The following is a 24,571-nucleotide window of genomic DNA, read 5'->3' on the forward strand; positions in this document are numbered from 1 at the left end:
TGGGAGAAAAACAACCAAAGTTGGGTTAAATATGGACAAACTAATGTTTTATTTAAAGGGGACCTATAATGCCCCTTTTCACTATATGTGATATAAGTCTCTGGTGTCTCCAGAATGTGTCTGTGAAGTTTCAGCTCCAAATACCCCATGCACAGATCATTTATTATAGCTTGTTAAATTTGCCTTTATTTGGGTGTGAGCAAAAACATGCCATTTTTGTGCCAGCAGATTGGGCAAACATTTAACCCAACCGCCGAGTTTGTACATATTTAAACCAACTTGGGTTATTTTCAACCCAGCACTTTTTAGAGTGCACTATTTTAGTGCATTTCGAGTGAATAATAAAATCTACTGCATACATGTACAGTATTTTTTGTACTGTATATATATAATGAATGAATGTATATATTTTGTCATAGAGACAGTCATAGAGAATATAGACATTTCTGTGCTAGCAGCCTCATATTTTATTTATAGTACATTTTGAAAAGATGTGATGCAATAAACAACAATGCAATTATGATATTTGTAATGGAAAACTAGACGGAAAGTAAGAAAATCCCTTTTTGCAGTGCATATTATTTGGCGTGTCTGAAGGACAGTAATTATGCTGAGAACTTGTATAATGTAGTGAAATGAAGCTGTCAAATGCATGTGGAATAGATTTATTTATAATGAAACCAATCCCCGAAAAAATCTAAAATAGTAACAGTAAAAATTCCACCATAAAAATTAAAACTGCAATTCACATGCAGCTATAACAAATGTCACTGACAAAAATGATTAAATGTTACAGTGTTACACAAATGAATTATATCTCCCTCGACTACAGTAAATTATCATCACACCACAATATTCACAGTACACAGGTCTGCATTTTGTGAAAAGAAAAAAAATGCAATTAAAAACCAATGAGAACCCAAACTACTGAGAGCATCTTTCAAGAAAAGCTTAAAAGTGTCTGCTAAACAACATAATCCGAAATCACGATCAGAAAACAAAACAAATCACACAACATTTCAGTATTATTTTTTCAGTAATAGTTTTTTCATGTTAGCTACTATAAAAAAATGTCAACTTGCTGTCTTAAGTTTTTAAGTATAATCAAATCAAGTCATTTCAACTTAAAATGGAGCAGAATCTTGTATGGCATACAAAAAATTATCTGAAATTATCTTGGATGAGTAAATGTAAAAACACACAGTATGTTTTTATGACGTAATGATCGTATCCATAGGGATTCAAAGAACAGAGAGTCTGCGTTAAATAGAAATCATACAAATATTTGATAAGAAATGAATCACAATAAATGTTGACTGCTTCTATATCCATCTGTTTTTATAAACCCAGCGTTTGCTTTAAGGACTGTTCACCTTCCTCTCCACCCACTTCAGCTTCCAGTGGACCAAGTCTTCAAATTCATTAGTAAATGTTATGTTCAGCTGAAAGACAGAATGGAAATTTTAGTTTATTTCACTTGAATCTTTTGTTTTTAAATTGAGCCTTAAAGGTTTACATAATCCGTACTAGCATTTATCAATAGTGCAAATGACTTCCATAATATTAATCGTAATCTAACTTCAGTTGTCATCTTTATTTCTAATGTACATTCATTTAATGATAATTCTGTTAGTGTAAAGTCGAACATCTCTTCACCTGTTTTAATAGATCAGTCTGAGTATCATTTCTTTCACACTGAAGTGGCGTTTGAGAGGAGCACAACATTGTGAGGATCAGTGTCTTCTTCTCAGGCTCTGGAAACAAACAAAGACAGATTTAAAACAAGAGATATTCAAAAACATTCTTATAATCTCAAAAGACATGTCTCAGCAAAGCAGATCATTTTAATAACTTGTTAAAATATCACAGTTATGATACCCAAAAGATGTATAAAAAAGCCAAATGTTTGCTTTATAAACAAAATGTAGTCTCTTTACCTGTTTTTGCAGAAGCGTTGACTGGAAAACTTGTCAAATTTCCAGCCACAACACTGACATTAAAGTCATATTTTGTTCCTGGTTTTAAATTAGTAAAGCTGATGCTTGTTTTATCTGTTGTCATTTCAGAATGTTCTTTCCAGAAAGCAGTGCCATACTGCACAGAATAGTCAATCGAGGCATTCTTTGAGTCTTCTGGAGCTCCCCAGGTTACTTTTATGTTAGTTTTGTCAGAGGTGGCATTTACCCAACTAGGACTAACAGGGACTGTGGATTGAAATGTGAGATGTTATATAGTTGAACTGAAAAGCTGATGAAGATAGTCATTTGAAGCTTCTAGACAAATGGTATAAAAATAGCAATCGCAACGTATTAATTACTCACCGGTGTACTTTGACTTTGTAGCAGGTTTACTTTCCAGGTCACCATTAAGAGTGACAACTGTAACGGTGTAATTCACTGCTGCCATCAGGCCACGGAAAGTGTAATTCAAGTCATTAGTAGTGGCAAAGTTAAAATAGTTTGGAGAGATTTGAGTTGTTTCAATCGTCACATTGAATTTTTCATAATTCCCATGTATTGTCCAGCTGGCTGTTATGGATTTGCTTGTGACATCCAAAGAGAGGATCACAGTTTTCGGGCCTGCATAAAAAAAAAAAAAGAGAGAAGAAAACAGGCAGTCTGTCAGAATTTAGGAAATGGTAGGCGACAACATTGTTGATTGCTGGCTTGAACAAAATCAAGCAGTCATTTGGACTACTTTTCACTCCTAAAAACTTCTTCAGTTGTTTATAGAAGCTTGTTTCCGCCACAGAATAAAATAAAAAAGTAATTTTGACTTTTTCTTTTGCACATTAAGACTTTTTTGCTTGCAATCGTTTTTTTTTTTTTTCTTCAGACGTCTCAGAATTGTGAGTTATAAACTCTATAAAGTCCAAATTTTAAGATAAAAAGTCCCAATTACCTTTTTTAAGTTTATATTTTGCAATTCTGACTTTTTCAGAAATTAGATTTAAACTCACAACTGAGAGTTATAAAGTCCGAATTATGAGATATAAACTAGCAATTCTGAGAAAAAAGGAGAGATAAACTCAAAATTGCATGAAATAAAGTCCAGATCGCAAGATATAAACTTGCAATTGCGAGAAAAAAGTCAGAATTGTGCGATATAAACTCACAACTGCAAGCTATAAAATCTGAATTATGAAAAAAAAAATTTGAATTGTGAGATTAAAAAAAGTCATAATTACCTTTTTTTATTTTAAGGTTATATTTTGCAATTCTGACTTATTTTTTCCAGAAATTAGATTTAAACACAACAGCAAGTTGTCTAAATTATATAAACTAGCAATTCTGAGGAAAAAGTCTAAATTATAAACTCAAAATTGTAAGAAATAAGGTCTGATATAAACTTGCAAGAAAAAAGTCAGAATTGTGCGATATAATCTCACAACTGCAAGTTATAACGTTTGAATTGTGAGATATAAACGCACCATTCTGAGAAAAAAAAAGTTTGAAAAAAATTTAAGTTAAAATATTGTAATTTCTCCTCTTTTTAATTGTGAGAATTGTGAGATTTAAACTCACAACTGCAAATTATAAAGTCCAAACTGCAATTGCAAAAAAAAAGTGAACTGTGCAATATAAACTCAAAAATTGCAAGAAAAAAATTCCAAATTGCGAGATAAAAAGTTTCAATTACCTTTTTTATTTTCAACTTACTTTCAACTTCATCACAAACACTGAGCTTTGTGAGCTTTATATGCATGATATGAAATTGCCTTAATGTAATAAGTGAGCATGAGACTCACGTGTGTATGCTGGGATTCCAACCATTTCTCCTGATAGGATGTCATTGTTTGTTAGTGCTGCCACACACAGGCAATACTTGGTGCCATCTGTTTTACCACCCTCTTCTATTGATTCCCTTGTTGTAGTGTTGCAGTTTGTTGCATTCTCACAGGTAGTACAGGTAGTGCTTTCATAAAGACAATAGCGGTACCCTGAATGGTTACCAGCAAGAAGCTTCCAAGAGGCTTTAATGAATGTGTTGTTATCATTTGTTGATGTTAGGTTTACAACCTTTGAAGGCTCTGAAAAATACCCACAAAAGCAGTTAGTCTACCAAAAACATGTAGTTTTAGTCAACATCAGTTTGTTGATATTCTAATTTTGCACATAATAAAGTTACATTTGCAACTGGAAACATAGCTATTGATGTTCTTTCATGATACAATCAAGTATGAAACTTTCTGCACTTACTGGTGTAATCAGAAACGCTGCTCGACACTCCTTCAATATTGTCATTCACTATAGCTTTAACTGTGAAATTATACTCAAATCCTGGAGAAAGACCTGTAACATTGCACTCGTTGCTGTCCTTGCATTTGCTTTTTTGAGTACGGGTTTCATTCTGCTTCCTGTACTCTACTGAATAGAAGTCACTGTCTCCTACTGGTTTACTCCAGGTGAGTAAGATGCTTTCAGTCATCACGCTCACTACTGTCAGATTTTCAACAGCAGATGGCACTGAAAGAGAGACATTCTGTTCATCAGTCACTATACTGAAAACTAATAAAGTAATCGTTTTGTGCATTGTGTTGATTAAAAACAATCCACGGCATAGGACTGCAGAATGGTATATGGATTTACAGTATTAAAGCACCTCATTATGCTTCATTATACATTTCATGTAATATGTGAATGCAAAAGGTCTGTTTCAAAGATAAGATTGTTGTCTCCTAAAAAGTGATTCTGAACTGCCGGAAACGAGTCAGGAAATTTCGGTGTGCTCAAATCTATAGGTTTGTAACAAATTTGCATAACACCAGTGTATGGTCTTCACTGTTACTGTTTGTATCACTGTGTTTAAAGTGCTATGGAAGAGCTGAAATTCAGATATAGTTTTGTTTGTGACCCTTGCTGTAAGCGGACGACCAATCACAACAGATTGGGCCATCTGACCAATCAGAACGGAGTAATCTCTCAGTAGGGAGGGGCTCGGAGGCTGAATGTTTTATTAAGCTGCTTTTTCCTTGGATGCATGTAAACCTTCTATAGATGACCTCTAAAATAAGATAAAAGAATTAGTTCACCCAAAAATGAGAATTCTGTCATTTATTACTCGCCCTCATGCCGTTCCACACCCGAAAGACCTTCGTTAATCTTCGGAACACAAATTAAGATATTTTAGTTGAAATCCGACGGCTCCATGAGGCCTTCATAGGGAGCAATGACATTTCCTCTCTCAAGATCCATAAAGGTACTAAAAACATATTTAAATCATTGGTTCATGTGAGTACAGTGGTTCAATATTAATATTATAAAGCCACGAGGATATTTTTGTGCACCAAAACAACAAAATAACGACTTTATTCAACAATATCTAGTGATGGTCAATTTCAAAACACTGCTTCATGAAGCTTCGAAGCTTTACTAATCTTTGGTTTCGAATCAGTCGTTTGGAGTGTGCATTAAACTGCCAAAGTCACGCCCCCCAGTGGTGAACCATTGAAATTTCAAAACTCTTATGAAGCCTCGTTTACTGAAATCTCGTGACTTTGGTAATGTGATACACGCTCTGAAACACTGAATCGAATCAAAAGATTTGTAAAGCTTCGAAGCTTCATGAAGCAGTGTTTTGAAATTGCCCATCACAAGATATTGTTGAATAAAGTCGTTATTTTGTTGTTGTTTTTTGATGCACAAAAAGTATTCTTGTCGCTTCATAACATTAAGGTTCAACCACTGTAGTCACATGAACAGTTTTAAATATGTCTTTAGTAGCTTTCTGCATCTGAAAGTGTTAATTATCTTGCTGTCAATGCAGGCATCACTGAGCCATCGGATTTTATCAAAAATATTTTAATTTGTGTTCCGAAGATGAACAAAGGTAAACGATACTGTTACTATGAAATCTATAAATCGCAAATGATCTTGAAATTGTGCACATGTAACCCCTCTAACCCAGGTCCTTCACCCCGCTCTGCGCGGGTCTCGAACCTGGGTCTCCGGCGTGGGAGTCGGACGCTCTAACAAGGAGGCTAAAGGCTGCAACCTCTAGCTTCAGTCGCTAGAGCATCTCTTGAGATCAGAGGAGTGAGGTTTAATCGCACAGCAACTACTAGCTGGCCTCCGTTACACTCACCCCCCTAAACCTCACTCCCATCCGGGTCACGGCACCAATGTAACCCCTCTAACCCAGGTCCTTCTCACCCGCTCTGCGCGGGTCTCGAACCTGCGTCTCCGGCGTGGGAGTCGGACGCTCTAACAAGGAGGCTAAAGGCTGCAACCTCTAGCTTCAGTCGCTAGAGCATCTCTGAGATCAGAGGAGTGAGGTTTACTCGCACAGCAACTACTAGCTGGCCTCCGTTACACACAGCTGAATGGTTCGACCCTTCGCCGGGAGTTTGATTGACAGGCGATCTAACCAATCATAATGCCGAATCGACCATTTTGTCCGACAAAGCAGTCAGGGGAGTTAGTAAATTAAAGGATTTCAAATAAAATGTTCCTGATAATTTACTCACCCCATGTCATCTAAGATGTTCATGTCTTTCTTTCTTTAGTCAAAAAGAAATTAAGGTTTTTGATGAAAACATTCCAGGATTTTTCTCCTTATAGTGGCCTCCAGACGGTTAAAGATCAAAATTACAGTTTCAGTGCAGCTTCAAAGGGCTTTAAACGATACCAGACAAGGAATAAGCATCTTATCTAGAGAAACGATCAGTCATTTTCGAAAAAAAATACAACTTTATATGCTTTATAAACACAAATGATCGCCTTTGCACGTTCTTCCGCTTTCAGTATTCTTCAAAAAGCTTACGCTGTAAGTCCTACGCCTTCCCTATTCTACTTACGGAATGAACGCGGCGGCTGTGGTGCACTTTTCCACGTCAAAGGCTGTTTTTATAAATCTGAAAGTGGATTTTAGCATGGACGAAATCTGTGTGTATATTTATCTTTTATAAATGAGGCCCATGGTGCCTTCAACAGATTTGGTATTAATATTGCTTGACTGTTTTGAACATTGTAATGGGCTATTTTCTTGATGATTGCAGGTAGAATTCTATATATATATATATATATATATACACAGTGGGTACGGAAAGTATTCAGACCCCTTAACATTTTTCACTCTTTGTTATATTTGCAGCCATTTGCTAAAATCATTTAAGTTCATTTTTTTCCTCATTAATGTACACACAGCACCCCATACTGACAGAAAAACACAGAATTGTTGACATTTTTGCAGATTTATTAAAAAATAAAACACTGAAATATCACATGGTCCTAAGTATTCAGACCCGTTGCTGTGACACTCATATATTTAACTCAGGTGCTGTCCATTTCTTCTGATCATCCTTGAGATGGTTCTACACCTTCATTTGAGTCCAGCTGTGTTTGATTATACTGATTGGACTTGATTAGGAAAGCCACACACCTGTCTATATAAGACCTTACAGCTCACAGTGCATGTCAGAGCAAATGAGAATCATGAGGTCAAAGGAACTGCCTGAAGAGCTCAGAGACAGAATTGTGGCAAGGCACAGATCTGGCCATGGTAACAAAAAAATTTCTGCTGCACTTAAGGTTCCTAAGAGCACAGTGGCCTCCATAATCCTTAAACGGAAGACGTTTGGGACGACCAGAACCCTTCCTAGAGCTGGCCGTCCGGCCAAACTGAGCTATCGGGGGTAGAAGAGCCTTGGTGTGAGAGGTAAAGAAGAACCCAAAGATCACTGTGGCTGAGCTCCAGAGATGCAGTCGGGAGATGGGAGAAAGTTGTAGAAAGTTGTAGAAAGTCAACCATCACTGCAGACCTCCACCAGTCGGAGGCTTTATGGCAGAGTGGCCCGACGGAAGCCTCTCCTCAGTGCAAAACACATGAAAGCCCTGCATGGAGTTTGCTAAAAAACACCTGAAGGACTCCAAGATGGTGAGAAATAAGATTCTCTGGTCTGATGAGACCAAGATAGAACATTTTGGCCTTAATTCTAAGCGGTATGTGTGGAGAAAACCAGGCACTGCTCATCACCTGTCCAATACAGTCCTCAACAGTGAAGCATGGTGGAGGCAGCATCATGCTGTGGGGGTGTTTTTCAGCTGCAGGGACAGGACGACTGGTTGCAATCGAGGGAAAGATGAATGCAGCCAAGTACAGGGATACCCTGGACGAAAACCTTCTCCAGATGCTCAGGACCTCAGACTGGGCCGAAGGTTTACCTTCCAACAAGAACAATGACCCTAAGCACACAGCTAAAATAATGAAGGAGTGGCTTCACAACAACTCCTGTGACTGTTCTTGAATGGCCCAGCCAGAGCCCTGACTTAAACCCAATTGAGCATCTCTGGAGAGACCTAAAAATGGCTATCCACCAACGTTTACCATCCAACCTGACAGAACTGGAGAGGATCTGCAAGGAGGAATGGCAGAGGATCCCCAAATCCAGGTGTTGAAAAACTTGTTGCATCTTTCCCAAAAAGACTCATGGCTGTATTAGATCAAAAGGGTGCTTCTACTAAATACTGAGCAAAGGGTCTGAATACTTAGGACCATGTGATATTTCAGTTTTTCTTATTTTAATAAATCTGCAAAAATGTCAACAATTCTGTGTTTTTCTGTTAATATGGGGTGCTGTGTGTACGTTAATGAGGAAAAAAATTTAACTTAAATGATTTTAGCAAATGGCTGCAATATAACAAAGAGTGGAAAATTTAAGGGGGTCTGAATACTTTCCGTACCCACTGTATATATATATATATATATATATATATATATATATATATATAATTACCATGTCTGTGCAATTATTTATTGATTGAGTAGCCATGTAATAAGTGAGATAATGCACAGCCTGCTCGTCTTTATCATAAAGCAATCTCAAGTGGATAGATTACATTATCCCTTACTTGTGCTGTACTTGTGCACACTGAAGTCCTAAGTCTACTTACCAGTGTAGAAGGATATATTCTGCGGATTGAGATCCCTGCCACATTTCACAGGAAACACCTGAACACTGTACAGATTTCCCGGGACCAGATCTTGTATTTCTGTATACAGTTTAGTCTTTTCATTGTTAAATGTCTTGTTTGCCTGTTTCCCAGTGATTTTCACTCTGTAGTGAGTGATGTTTCCAGGAGCCTCACTCCAGCTCAGATTAACCTGTGTTCTTGGTCACATTGGAAATGTTTATTTGCCCATAAAAACGTTCTGTGGACAGATAAGTACAATATATATATATCAGCAAAAACTTAAAAATTAAAAGTAAAGGTTCCAAAAGTAGGTTTGATGCCATTTTTGGTTCCCCAAGGAAACTTTCAGTGAACAGTTCTTCAAATAACCATTTTTGTCTCACTGTGAAGAACATTTTAATAATGCAAAGAAGATTTTTCCACTGTATAAGAACCTTTTGTGCAATATAAATGTTTTGTGGTTCATCATGGAACCATCAATTGCCAATAAAGAAGTGTGTTTTGGGGAACCAAAAAGGTTCTTCTATAGGGCCTATCACACCAGAGGAACTTTTTCAAGGTTCCTAATAAATGTGGCCATTATCAGATTTCCAGTGTGAACAGATTATGGTTCTAAACTGACCCGCATGCGCAAAAGAACGATACAAACAGGGTTGCCAGGTTTTTACCACAAAGTCCACTAAAGGTCTTTTACCACTAAAGGTCCAGTGTGTAATATGTAGAAGGATCTATTGACAGAAATGCAATATAATATACATAACTATGTTTTCAGAGGTGTATAAAGACCTTACATAATGAACCGCTATGTTTTTATTTCCTTAGAATGAGTATTTTCTATCTACATACACCGCGGGTCCCCTTACATGCCCTTCCACTGACTAACTTTTGCCCTTGATAATGTTGGTTATGTAAAATCTTTGAATAGACTCCCATGAGTGCGGAATCGTGAAGAATGTTAATCTCAAGTGACGTAAAAATCGCATGTATTCCGAAATGACTGCGGTTACATTGCAAAACATTTTACTTGTATCTGATTTAGTCGGAAAAAATCTGAAGTAAAAAGATAAGGTATGATAACAGTCTAATATTCTAAAAATGTTAATTGTTAACATTGTTAGAACATTATTTCCTAACATTTCCAACAGGCACTGGACATAGACTCCAAAGTCGGTCAGATGTCAAATTTTGATTGAAAATGAAAATCGTTGATATCTAAGCCTAATGTTTGATTGATATCAGGCTCCAACGTCATTAAACAACTCAACAAACAGCGTTACCAGCTTCACTTTTACTAACAAGGCTGACTTTATTTCTGTCAAATATGCACAAAAATCTTATTGAGAATTAACATGAGAATTAACATTTTGATGAGGATGTTGAAAATGTTTTGTTCGAACTCGCCATTATGGTGATTAGTGTTTGTGTGATTTCTTGAGCTTTTGATGTTAGTTTTTTCTCTTGTTATTCTAACTTTGTTTGTTATGGCAAGAACATCAAAAGGAAATGTGATCACATGATAAAGAATAGTCAATTGTCAGATTAACTCATATCTTCCAAGTTAAAAACTTACTATGTTATGTTTTCAAGCAACATTTATAGAATGCTTTTAGACCGGTCCTAGTTATGGTAGAAACTAAGCTTTTCAAATCTTCGAATCAATTGAACCAACTGCTTTGCAAAATGATTCACTGTTTCAAAGCAACACATGCTGGTGACACCTGCTGGTCAAAATGGAAAACTACAGCCAAAAACCAATTGCATATGTTTAAAAACCAATTGCATATGTTTTATCGAGAGCATAATCTATCAAATGTAGTTAACTAATCATTAAATATTAAGTGTCTGTATAATATGCATTCTTTTTATTAATTTAAGGGCTTGTTTTGCTTGTTCTATGGATGGCTCAGCTAAACAAGCCAATAAGAGACTATTAGTATTAACTACGGTTATTCTTTTTAATTATACAAATGTCTCATTAAAAGGTCTACAATTTTTTAAAACTGATCAGAAATAAGACATAAACCATAGACATTAGTTCAGTGGTTCACCACTGGGGGGCGATCTCTCAGTGAATTTGTGTGATTCATGGCTTCACAAGAGATCTGCCCACAGCAGTGAATCAGTTATCAGTTATGATAAACCTAATTTATTGAAATCATATGACTTGCAGTAGCACTAAAAACACGACACTGTGCTCTAAAACAAAGACCTTACCATCATAACAGATAAAGGGATGACTTTCAGTGCATTTTACTTCTTTCCACATGCCATAGCTGAACAGGACCACGCAAGCATCATCGATGTACACTTCAGAATCCGGCTTGTCCACGAGGATGCAGTTGCTGGCTGTGGTGCTCTCAGTCGTGGAGCCATTTGTTGTGGTATTAAAGGCTGTGCTAAATGTGGTGGCATGAGGGGTGGTGCTATATGTTGTGGTGTTAGGGGTGACAGCCTGGGGTATCGCATACGTGTACTTATGCACTGCATCTTTAAGTTCATTATATGTCATATTACATACCATATTTAAGCATTCAAGGATCTCAGTCAGTATAGGACACGTTCCATCTGTTTTGTTAGAAGGAGAGGTTACTGGAGTAGTTACTGTAGAGGTTTGTGTTGAGGTCACTGGGGTTGACGTTGTAGTAGTTATTAAGGTGCTCAGTGGAGTTTCTGTAGTTGAGAAACATACAGTCATCTTTTCCTTTACTTTATTTGGCACAGGATGACCAGGGTACCAATTCTGATATGTAACGGGATCCTCATTGGACCATTTGGACCATGAGACGGTGCCATTGTAACTCCTGCGGAGCCCGGTCCAGTAGTTCAAAGAGGCGTTCTTCCGCACAATGAGGTGGACGTTTCCACTGGTGATGGTCGTCAGTTCTTTGAAACATTTCTGGCAGTGGTCCCTGGCCTCATCCCATGTGGCATTTCGGTCAGGGAAAGTGTAGCTGTCCCATGTGGCATTGGGGGAAATATGAAAATAATCCTCCTCTGCCCATATGACTGAGCCTGAATGTGAACAATTAAGTTGTCATGACATTTGCATACATCTCAAAAATAATATTTCTCTTAACCCTCTGGTGCTCCTCATTTAGGGATCACACTCATACTCCTCCCAGTCAAAAATGTCTGAATACCTCAAATGTAACTTTTTTCAATAATGTTTTTTTTAACTCTAAAGGGTATGGCTAGTCAGACAATTAACTATTCTCTCCTTTTTATTATAAAAATGTCATCACAAATGTTTACAACTTTATAAAACTGATCTGAGTTTGGGTAAAAATCATATAGACACTGGTTCATGATCGTTCCCTAATGGCGAACCATTTTGAAGCCGTTATGACATAATAAAGCCTTGTTTACTGGAATTAATTTACTTTTCAAAAGCAGTTTCATACGCACTCCTAAAGAGGAGTCGAAACGAAAGATTTGCAAAGGTTTCGAAGCTTCTCGAAGCAGTGCAAAACGGCAACCACTAATGTTTTCACTGTTTTACTTTACATCATCTGGAATAGTACAACATCTCTGGATTCAACAAGTGAAGAAGAAGATTTGTGTAAACTAGAAGGAGCGGATAGCAGATGTAAGCTAATGTAATCATCAAACATTTAACAGCACATAAATCAAGAGTCTTTTTAAAAAAAACACACGATTTTCTAAGCTTTGTGCTCAAAATGTTGCTTTTTTTTAACGAAAACAACCACATTCAAGAATGCATGAAGCTTGAATAAAATGTTTTTGTTTGTATAAAATGAGAAGCTCTGCTCTTCCTTCTGATATATTGTATATATTTATACAACAAAATATTCTGCCGGCCATGAACGTTTTGTTACAATTATCAAAAATACTGGCGGGGAACAAGTTAATAATTTGTATTTTGGGGGAATTTTACTCTAAAAAAGTGATTTATAGATGATTTTCACTTTATTTCACTTTATTTAAATAATTCATAATAAAAATTTGATTTAACTCCATTGTATGAGGTTTCTTATCATTTGGTTCCACAATTTTTACAATACAATACAATTAATGCATACATGTTTTTTCTAATATTGTTTCAATTAAAATCATTGCTGTGCTTTTTTCCTTCATTAAAGCTGATTTGTAGATTGTACCCCACAAAAATTCTCTATATTTTCGTATTTCCCATTAATTTCTATGGATCTTATTTGTGACCGTGAGAAATACAAGTGTGACTGTCTTTTAAGACCATTTAACCTTTTCGAATCGTGTCTACAATTGTTCATATAGCAAGTGCCACAAAAGTCACCAAGTGTCATAGCATTTTGATGACATAATTTTTCTTAAAAAAATCGAAACATATATATATTTTTTTGTTAAAAGTAACCGAAGGGCACCAGAGGGTTAAGTAAGTTTGCCTTAGTATCCAGGTAAAATATCCAGAAATACATTCAGAGATTTTATCTTCAATAAAAGTGAAAGTTGGCATTAGACAGTTGCAACAAAGAACATTTGAAGCTTACAAAACTGTTAATGATTCACCATTTACACATGTTACTGTGTTACAATGCAAATTATTTAGGTTTAGTTATGCAAACTTTTTAGCTTTTGAGGATGTAAATGCAAACTGAATTTAAAGAGGAACAGTTGCACGACTGTCCACACATGATTGTAAATGAATAAATGTACTTGTAACCTTACAAAAGTCTTAACATGCAAGATGTCCTCTTGATATTTAATATTCCTCAAAAAAGCATTATATATATACATTACTGGTCAAACCTTTGAATAATTAACTTTTTTTTTAATGTTTTTGAAATGTTTTTTAAGACTTGTTCAAAAAACATTCAAAAGACTTCAAAAATATGAAACAGCACAACTGTTTTCAACATTGATAATAATCATAAATGTTCTTGAGCAGCAAATCTTCATATTAGAATGATTTCTGAAGGATCATGTGACACTGAAGACTGGAGTAATGAGTAAATCAGCTTTGCATCAAATACATTTTTAAATTGTAAACACATTTCACAATAATACTGTTTTTACTGTATTTTGATTAAATAAATCCAGCACTGGTGAAGAGAAAAGTTCTGAATTATTCCAAGCTTTTGACCTGTAGTGTATGTGTGTATCCTCTCAGCAAATATAGGCTTATGCATGTTAGCTATAAAGGCTTCTGTTAGTTTACAGACTTACTTAGGAGAAGTGGCAGCCACAGTGCGTTCATCTCACATCTGCTTCTTGACGATTCGCTGGTTGTCAATCTCAGGTCACGATGGGAAATGTACTACACCTAGACAAACTGGACTCTTCAGATTAAGATACTCTATCTGCGATACTCTCCTGTCCACTGATCGTCCTGTTGTGATTCTGTGCTCTACTGTCCCATCTCTAACAACATCCTATTCACACAGTGACTTTGCATAGAAAACCTCAACATTTCCATTGACGTCATTTGCAAATAGCTGGACTATGGACTAACTGAAACATGTGAAAATGTCAGAGTTGTATTTAAGACCAGACCTCCACGACTAAGACCAAGACCAAGACCAATCAAGACCAGAGTGGTAATTGAGCATTAGTGATGAACACCTGCTGTCAACAATCAGATTCACAGAAAAAGGAGACGAGCAGAAACACAAGAACTACAACTGACTTCCAGCTACATCAGATAAAATCAACTGAATCTAGATCTGATTAAACTCCACAAACAGCATTACCAGCATCACTTATTACTAACCAGAATGACTGTAATTCTGTCAAGTGTTTACAGAAGTTCTTATTGAGAATTAACAGAGGTTTAGATGTTGATGTTTTATTGAATGTCACCATAGTGATCACCATAGTGATCAGTGTTTGCTTCAGTTGGGCTCTTGACCCTAGACTTTTATTTTAGTTGTTGTTACAGTATGGACATTTTCTTAGAAATTAATGTGAATCAACACAAAATGATGCTAATATCAGTTGTCTTTAACGGTGCACTGTTAGAAATCAATTTCTCACCACTGTCATTGTTTCAAAGTCACCATAATGGTGATCAGTATACATTTGCTTGGGATTTTGGACATTAAATATTCATTATTGAATTCTTGATCTAACCAAGTCAGGAGTGTCTCAAATGAAAACATTTGTTAAAATGGTGATGAGCTGGAATATGGAATATTCATATTCTTAATTTAGTCTAACTATTTTTAGCTTGAGCATGAATGCTTCCATATTCATAACTGATTGTAGATGGAGATTTCACAATAAGGAAGCAACTGTTGAAATACATACAATAATACATAATTATCATGAACCACAAGATTGTATTTTCTTATAAGCATCACCTAATGATGCACAGACATACAAAACATGCTCTACAAATAATAAAAAGGAAACCAACACAAACTGCTAAAAGTGAACCAAAAATAAGTTCAGCAGCACAGATGAAATGTATCAAAAATCTCTACAGCATCTTCATTGTACTTATACACTGTAGAAATACAACATGATGTTTGTTTACAGTGCGTTTTCCAATAGTGTTAACTTGTGATAAAGCCCTAGCTTTTTTACAGTACAATTGCAAGAGTGTTTTAAAGCTATAATAAGAACTTTAGACTCTAAAACAACCATCAATACTTGATCAGATTTTCTTATCATAGAAAATGTCTTATAGACACACAATTACAGTAGACAAAAAAAAGCAATGCTGAAAAGTCAAGGGACAGAGCCCAACTAAAGCAAACACTGATCACCATAATAGTGATTTCAATTGAAACATTTGATATAACATTAACATCTACACAGGTCTGCTCCTGGAGAACTTCTGTGTCCTGCAACCTTGTGTCTCATATGGGACAAAAAGAGTTAATTAAGTAGTAAAATGTTGATTAATTCAGACTGTTGTGTCATTAATACATTTAAACTTCTGTGGATTCCTGAACCTTGTGTCTCTTGGGACAAAAAGAGTTAATTAAGTGTAAAAGTTTTTTGACTAACCTCCGCCCACAGGAATAACAAGAGTTGCGTTTGTAGTGTGTTTGTCGCCATGTCGTCGAAACGCTGTTATTTTCATCCCGACTGTTGTGTCATTAATAAAGACATGTTTACAATAACACTGAGCGCGTGCATCTCCACGTTATGGTAAGAGGCGTGACCTTTCCGGGCACGGTGCGCTCAAGCTGTCGAATCACAACACAGGAACCGCTGGCACAATGAACTCGTTACGTATTTCTGAAGGAGGGACTTCATAGAACAAGGAGTCATCAGCCCGTTTTTGACAGTGGAAACAGCGGTATACAGATAAGTAAATTATGTGAAAAATACTGTGTTTTTTACACGCGAAACATGAACACATGTTATATTGCACACTATAAACACAATCAAAGCTTCAAAAAACCACGAAAAACGGGACCTTTAATATTATGTGGATAACATGTTATAACTTCACAAATTAGACACAGACAGACATCAAGGATCAGCATATGAATCTCAACAATGGTGAAACGATCAACTAAATATTTTGATAAACAGATAAACTTTGAACATCACAAAAACAAGCAACTAATGTCACAACAAAACTGCAAAAATAAAAGAAAATATCAAGAATAAAAGAAAATTGTAGAAATTTCATCTGAATAATTTATTCATGCCGCAGTGCATGGATGAGTTTTGTACTATAAAACTTTTTATGCATTTTGGCGGTTCATTTACATGACAACAGTGTTTTAGTGGAAAATGCAAACTTTTGGAAACGACACCAATTTAATTTCTGTGTAAACTGCAAAAACGAGAATCTGTGAAAATGGTTATGACATGCACATGCCTATTACGTGTTTAGTTTATCCACCTTAGTTTTCAATGTGTATGTAATGTGTTTTCTGTGAATGCGCAAGACTTCCTATTTATTTGCCACTATAGGAAAATAATGAGAATAATATCAAAGTGGAGTAAATCATAAACACAAGGTGGATAGGCATGCGCAATTGATGCAAGTGCTCTGTAAAAGAACACTTGCACTTGCAACTACTTGTCTGGCATGCGTAATACAGTGTTTTTTGTTGTTTTTGCGAATCCGTGTGAACGGGGATAGTTTTTGATAACGTTGTCATCTGTACAAATTATATTACCGTCATTATTAGCCGACTCATTTTATCTCAGCTTTTTGCCACAATAAATGTTTTATAAACACACTGTGACAGCAGCCAGAGAACAGAGAAAACTAAAAGAAAAAGGTCAACTAAATCAAACACTGATCACCACAATGGTGACTAGTCAGGTGACAACAAAACCTAACCCTTACATGCCCTTCCACTGACTAACTTTTGCCCTTGATAATGTTGGTTATGTAAAATCTTTGAATAGACTCCCATGAGTGCGGAATCGTGAAGAATGTTAATCTCAAGTGACGTAAAAATCGCATGTATTCCGAAATGACTGCGGTTACATTGCAAAACATTTTACTTGTATCGGATTTAGTCGGAAAAAATCTGAAGTAAAAAGATAAGGTATGATAACAGTCTAATATTCTAAAAATGTTAATTGTTAACATTGTTAGAACATTATTTCCTAACATTTCCAACAGGCACTGGACATAGACTCCAAAGTCGGTCAGATGTCAAATTTTGATTGAAAATGAAAATCGTTGATATCTAAGCCTAATGTTTGATTGATATCAGGCTCCAACGTCATTAAACAACTCAACAAACAGCGTTACCAGCTTCACTTTTACTAACAAGGCTGACTTTATTTCTGTCAAATATGCACAAAAATCTTATTGAGAATTAACATGAGAATTAACATTTTGATGAGGATGTTGAAAATGTTTTGTTCGAACTCGCCATTATGGTGATTAGTGTTTGTGTGATTTCTTGAGCTTTTGATGTTAGTTTTTTCTCTTGTTATTCTAACTTTGTTTGTTATGGCAAGAACATCAAAAGGAAATGTGATCACATGATAAAGAATAGTCAATTGTCAGATTAACTCATATCTTCCAAGTTAAAAACTTACTATGTTATGTTTTCAAGCAACATTTATAGAATGCTTTTAGACCGGTCCTAGTTATGGTAGAAACTAAGCTTTTCAAATCTTCGAATCAATTGAACCAACTGCTTTGCAAAATGATTCACTGTTTCAAAGCAACACATGCTGGTGACACCTGCTGGTCAAAATGGAAAACTACAGCCAAAAACCAATTGCATATGTTTAAAAACCAATTGCATATGTTTTATCGAGAGCATAATCTATCAAATGTAGTTAACTAATCATTAAATATTAAGTGTCTGTATAATATGCATTCTTTTTATTAATTTAAGGGCTTGTTTTGCTTGTTCTATGGATGGCTCAGCTAAACAAGCCAATAAGAGACTATTAGTATTAACTACGGTTATTCTTTTTAATTATACAAATGTCTCATTAAAAGGTCTACAATTTTTTAAAACTGATCAGAAATAAGACATAAACCATAGACATTAGTTCAGTGGTTCACCACTGGGGGGCGATCTCTCAGTGAATTTGTGTGATTCATGGCTTCACAAGAGATCTGCCCACAGCAGTGAATCAGTTATCAGTTATGATAAACCTAATTTATTGAAATCATATGACTTGCAGTAGCACTAAAAACACGACACTGTGCTCTAAAACAAAGACCTTACCATCATAACAGATAAAGGGATGACTTTCAGTGCATTTTACTTCTTTCCACATGCCATAGCTGAACAGGACCACGCAAGCATCATCGATGTACACTTCAGAATCCGGCTTGTCCACGAGGATGCAGTTGCTGGCTGTGGTGCTCTCAGTCGTGGAGCCATTTGTTGTGGTATTAAAGGCTGTGCTAAATGTGGTGGCATGAGGGGTGGTGCTATATGTTGTGGTGTTAGGGGTGACAGCCTGGGGTATCGCATACGTGTACTTATGCACTGCATCTTTAAGTTCATTATATGTCATATTACATACCATATTTAAGCATTCAAGGATCTCAGTCAGTATAGGACACGTTCCATCTGTTTTGTTAGAAGGAGAGGTTACTGGAGTAGTTACTGTAGAGGTTTGTGTTGAGGTCACTGGGGTTGACGTTGTAGTAGTTATTAAGGTGCTCAGTGGAGTTTCTGTAGTTGAGAAACATACAGTCATCTTTTCCTTTACTTTATTTGGCACAGGATGACCAGGGTACCAATTCTGATATGTAACGGGATCCTCATTGGACCATTTGGACCATGAGACGGTGCCATTGTAACTCCTGCGGAGCCCGGTCCAGTAGTTCAAAGAGGCGTTCTTCCGCACAATGAGGTGGACGTTTCCACTGGTGATGGTCGTCAGTTCTTTGAAACATTTCTGGCAGTGGTCCCTGGCCTCATCCCATGTGGCATTTCGGTCAGGGAAAGTGTAGCTGTCCCATGTGGCATTGGGGGAAATATGAAAATAATCCTCCTCTGCCCATATGACTGAGCCTGAATGTGAACAATTAAGTTGTCATGACATTTGCATACATCTCAAAAATAATATTTCTCTTAACCCTCTGGTGCTCCTCATTTAGGGATCACACTCATACTCCTCCCAGTCAAAAATGTCTGAATACCTCAAATGTAACTTTTTTCAATAATGTTTTTTTTAACTCTAAAGGGTATGGCTAGTCAGACAATTAACTATTCTCTCCTTTTTATTATAAAAATGTCATCACAAATGTTTACAACTTTATAAAACTGATCTGAGTTTGGGTAAAAATCATATAGACACTGGTTCATGATCGTTCCCTAATGGCGAACCATTTTGAAGCCGTTATGACATAATAAAGCCTTGTTTACTGGAATTAATTTACTTTTCAAAAGCAGTTTCATACGCACTCCTAAAGAGGAGTCGAAACGAAAGATTTGCAAAGGTTTCGAAGCTTCTCGAAGCAGTGCAAAACGGCAACCACTAATGTTTTCACTGTTTTACTTTACATCATCTGGAATAGTACAACATCTCTGGATTCAACAAGTGAAGAAGAAGATTTGTGTAAACTAGAAGGAGCGGATAGCAGATGTAAGCTAATGTAATCATCAAACATTTAACAGCACATAAATCAAGAGTCTTTTTAAAAAAAACACACGATTTTCTAAGCTTTGTGCTCAAAATGTTGCTTTTTTTTAACGAAAACAACCACATTCAAGAATGCATGAAGCTTGAATAAAATGTTTTTGTTTGTATAAAATGAGAAGCTCTGCTCTTCCTTCTGATATATTGTATATATTTATACAACAAAATATTCTGCCGGCCATGAACGTTTTGTTACAATTATCAAAAATACTGGCGGGGAACAAGTTAATAATTTGTATTTTGGGGGAATTTTACTCTAAAAAAGTGATTTATAGATGATTTTCACTTTATTTCACTTTATTTAAATAATTCATAATAAAAATTTGATTTAACTCCATTGTATGAGGTTTCTTATCATTTGGTTCCACAATTTTTACAATACAATACAATTAATGCATACATGTTTTTTCTAATATTGTTTCAATTAAAATCATTGCTGTGCTTTTTTCCTTCATTAAAGCTGATTTGTAGATTGTACCCCACAAAAATTCTCTATATTTTCGTATTTCCCATTAATTTCTATGGATCTTATTTGTGACCGTGAGAAATACAAGTGTGACTGTCTTTTAAGACCATTTAACCTTTTCGAATCGTGTCTACAATTGTTCATATAGCAAGTGCCACAAAAGTCACCAAGTGTCATAGCATTTTGATGACATAATTTTTCTTAAAAAAATCGAAACATATATATATTTTTTTGTTAAAAGTAACCGAAGGGCACCAGAGGGTTAAGTAAGTTTGCCTTAGTATCCAGGTAAAATATCCAGAAATACATTCAGAGATTTTATCTTCAATAAAAGTGAAAGTTGGCATTAGACAGTTGCAACAAAGAACATTTGAAGCTTACAAAACTGTTAATGATTCACCATTTACACATGTTACTGTGTTACAATGCAAATTATTTAGGTTTAGTTATGCAAACTTTTTAGCTTTTGAGGATGTAAATGCAAACTGAATTTAAAGAGGAACAGTTGCACGACTGTCCACACATGATTGTAAATGAATAAATGTACTTGTAACCTTACAAAAGTCTTAACATGCAAGATGTCCTCTTGATATTTAATATTCCTCAAAAAAGCATTATATATATACATTACTGGTCAAACCTTTGAATAATTAACTTTTTTTTTAATGTTTTTGAAATGTTTTTTAAGACTTGTTCAAAAAACATTCAAAAGACTTCAAAAATATGAAACAGCACAACTGTTTTCAACATTGATAATAATCATAAATGTTCTTGAGCAGCAAATCTTCATATTAGAATGATTTCTGAAGGATCATGTGACACTGAAGACTGGAGTAAATCAGCTTTGCATCAAATACATTTTTAAATTGTAAACACATTTCACAATAATACTGTTTTTACTGTATTTTGATTAAATAAATCCAGCACTGGTGAAGAGAAAAGTTCTGAATTATTCCAAGCTTTTGACCTGTAGTGTATGTGTGTATCCTCTCAGCAAATATAGGCTTATGCATGTTAGCTATAAAGGCTTCTGTTAGTTTACAGACTTACTTAGGAGAAGTGGCAGCCACAGTGCGTTCATCTCACATCTGCTTCTTGACGATTCGCTGGTTGTCAATCTCAGGTCACGATGGGAAATGTACTACACCTAGACAAACTGGACTCTTCAGATTAAGATACTCTATCTGCGATACTCTCCTGTCCACTGATCGTCCTGTTGTGATTCTGTGCTCTACTGTCCCATCTCTAACAACATCCTATTCACACAGTGACTTTGCATAGAAAACCTCAACATTTCCATTGACGTCATTTGCAAATAGCTGGACTATGGACTAACTGAAACATGTGAAAATGTCAGAGTTGTATTTAAGACCAGACCTCCACGACTAAGACCAAGACCAAGACCAATCAAGACCAGAGTGGTAATTGAGCATTAGTGATGAACACCTGCTGTCAACAATCAGATTCACAGAAAAAGGAGACGAGCAGAAACACAAGAACTACAACTGACTTCCAGCTACATCAGATAAAATCAACTGAATCTAGATCTGATTAAACTCCACAAACAGCATTACCAGCATCACTTATTACTAACCAGAATGACTGTAATTCTGTCAAGTGTTTACAGAAGTTCTTATTGAGAATTAACAGAGGTTTAGATGTTGATGTTTTATTGAATGTCACCATAGTGATCACCATAGTGATCAGTGTTTGCTTCAGTTGGGCTCTTGACCCTAGACTTTTATTTTAGTTGTTGTTACAGTATGGACATTTTCTTAGAAATTAATGTGAATCAACACAAAATGATGCTAATATCAGTTGTCTTTAACGGTGCACTGTTAGAAATCAATTTCTCACCACTGTCATTGTTTCAAAGTCACCATAATGGTGATCAGTATACATTTGCTTGGGATTTTGGACATTAAATATTCATTATTGAATTCTTGATCTAACCAAGTCAGGAGTGTCTCAAATGAAAACATTTGTTAAAATGGTGATGAGCTGGAATATGGAATATTCATATTCTTAATTTAGTCTAACTATTTTTAGCTTGAGCATGAATGCTTCCATATTCATAACTGATTGTAGATGGAGATTTCACAATAAGGAAGCAACTGTTGAAATACATACAATAATACATAATTATCATGAACCACAAGATTGTATTTTCTTATAAGCATCACCTAATGATGCACAGACATACAAAACATGCTCTACAAATAATAAAAAGGAAACCAACACAAACTGCTAAAAGTGAACCAAAAATAAGTTCAGCAGCACAGATGAAATGTATCAAAAATCTCTACAGCATCTTCATTGTACTTATACACTGTAGAAATACAACATGATGTTTGTTTACAGTGTGTTTTCCAATAGTGTTAACTTGTGATAAAGCCCTAGCTTTTTTACAGTACAATTGCAAGAGTGTTTTAAAGCTATAATAAGAACTTTAGACTCTAAAACAACCATCAATACTTGATCAGATTTTCTTATCATAGAAAATGTCTTATAGACACACAATTACAGTAGACAAAGAAAAAGCAATGCTGAAAAGTCAAGGGACAGAGCCCAACTAAAGCAAACACTGATCACCATAATAGTGATTTCAATTGAAACATTTGATATAACATTAACATCTACACCAGGCCTGCTCCTGGAGAACTTCTGTCTCCTGCAACCTTGTGTCTCATATGGGACAAAAAGAGTTAATTAAGTAGTAAAATGTTGATTAATTGAGACTGTTGTGTCATTAATACATTTAAGCACTGCATTATCAACTCTGTGAAAATACAGCAGGAGATTCAACAGCATTGCAAAAACCAATTTTTTTTAATATTATGTGGATAAATGTTATAACTTCACAAATTAGACACAGACAGACATCAAGGTTGCGTTTGTATGTGTTTGTCGCCAGCGTCGAAACGCTATTTTCATCCCGAATCTCAACATGTTTATAACACTGGCGCGTGATCTCCACGTTATGGTAAGAGGCGTCCTTTCCGGGCACGGTGCGCTCACTGTCGAAACAACACAGGAACCGCTATCAGAACTTTGATTTCTGAAAGGGACAGAACAAGGAAGTATCAGCCCGTTTTATGACAGTGGAAACAGCGGTATACAGATAAGTAAATTATGTGAAAAATACTGTGTTTTTTACACGCGAAACATGAACACATGTTATATTGCACACTATAAACACAATCAAAGCTTCAAAAAACCACGAAAAACGGGACCTTTAATATTATGTGGATACATTTTATAACTTCACAATTTAGACACAGACAGACATCAAGGATCAGCATATGAATCTCAACAATGGTGACGATCAACAAAATATTTTGATAAACAGATAAACTTTGAACATCACAAAAACAAGCAACTAATGTCACAACAAAACAGCAAAAATAAAAGAAAATATCAAGAATAAAAGAAAATTGTAGAAATTTCATCTGAATAATTTATTCATGCCGCAGTGCATGGATGAGTTTTGTACTATAAAACTTTTTATGCGCTTTGGCCGTTCATTTACATGACAACGGTGTTTTAGTGGAAAATGCAAACTTTTGGAAACGACACCAATTTAATTTCTGTGTAAACTGCAAAAACGAGAATCTGTGAAAACGGTTATGACATGCACATGCGTTTTACGTGTTTAGTTTATCCACCTTAGTTTTCAATGTGTATGTAATGTGTTTTCTGTGAATGCGCAAGACTTCCTATTTATTTGCCACTATAGGAAAATAATGAGAATAATATCAAAGTGGAGTAAATCATAAACACAAGGTGGATAGGCATGCGCAATTGATGCAAGTGTTCTGCAACTACTTGTCTGGCATGCGTAATACAGTGTTTTTAGTTGTTTTTGCGAATCCGTGTGAACGGGGATAGTTTTTGATAACATTGTCATCTGTACAAATTATATTACCATCATTATTAGCCGACTCATTTTATCTCAGCTTTTTGCCACAATAAATGTTTTATAAACACACTGTGACAGCAGCCAGAGAACAGAGAAAACTAAAAGAAAAAGGTCAACTAAATCAAACACTGATCATCATAACGGTGACTTGTTAGGTGACAACAAAACCTAATTAATCTCTCAATTATCACATAAACCTCAACACTGCTTTAATGTTTCACTTATAACAATAGTGGTGTTAATTAC

At 35.6% G+C, this 24,571-nt stretch overlaps 2 protein-coding genes across 2 annotated transcripts; both read right to left on the bottom strand.

Moving 5' to 3' along the window:
• Window positions 1-423: 423 nt before the first annotated feature.
• Window positions 424-14,265, bottom strand: LOC125261958 (cell wall protein DAN4-like). The gene is made up of 8 exons (XM_048180536.1): window positions 14,076-14,265; window positions 11,127-11,924; window positions 4,200-4,466; window positions 3,749-4,030; window positions 2,322-2,579; window positions 1,938-2,204; window positions 1,657-1,754; window positions 424-1,442 (listed from the first exon to the last, which is right to left on the bottom strand). Exons 1-8 carry the CDS (start codon window positions 14,104-14,106, stop codon window positions 1,359-1,361), a joined length of 2,085 nt encoding a protein of 694 aa, XP_048036493.1. The 5' UTR covers window positions 14,107-14,265; the 3' UTR covers window positions 424-1,358.
• Window positions 14,266-18,455: 4,190 nt separating this feature from the next.
• LOC125261955 (Y' element ATP-dependent helicase YJL225C-like) lies at window positions 18,456-21,648 on the bottom strand. Its single transcript, XM_048180535.1, has 2 exons — window positions 21,457-21,648; window positions 18,456-19,312 (listed from the first exon to the last, which is right to left on the bottom strand). The coding sequence occupies exons 1-2, from the start codon at window positions 21,485-21,487 to the stop codon at window positions 18,456-18,458; spliced, it is 888 nt and encodes a 295-aa protein (XP_048036492.1). The 5' UTR covers window positions 21,488-21,648.
• Between the last annotated feature and the right edge of the window lie 2,923 nt (window positions 21,649-24,571).

The sequence above is a fragment of the Megalobrama amblycephala genome, unplaced genomic scaffold, assembly GCF_018812025.1.
Source record: "Megalobrama amblycephala isolate DHTTF-2021 unplaced genomic scaffold, ASM1881202v1 scaffold537, whole genome shotgun sequence".
NCBI classification, from domain to species: domain Eukaryota; kingdom Metazoa; phylum Chordata; class Actinopteri; order Cypriniformes; family Xenocyprididae; genus Megalobrama; species Megalobrama amblycephala.

Excerpts from the sequence above, each read along its gene's own strand:
- LOC125261955 (XM_048180535.1), bottom strand. The coding sequence starts at position 21,487 with ATGAACGCACTGTGGCTGCCACTTCTCCTAA. Across the intron at positions 19,313-21,456 it reads GTGGCTGCCACTTCTCCTAA|GCTCAGTCATATGGGCAGAG; the intron begins GTAAGTCTGTAA and ends GTTCACATTCAG.
- LOC125261958 (XM_048180536.1), bottom strand. The coding sequence starts at position 14,106 with ATGAACGCACTGTGGCTGCCACTTCTCCTAA. Across the intron at positions 4,031-4,199 it reads CAGCGTTTCTGATTACACCA|AGCCTTCAAAGGTTGTAAAC; the intron begins GTAAGTGCAGAA and ends GGTATTTTTCAG. Across the intron at positions 2,580-3,748 it reads TGGAATCCCAGCATACACAC|GCCCGAAAACTGTGATCCTC; the intron begins GTGAGTCTCATG and ends TTTTTTATGCAG.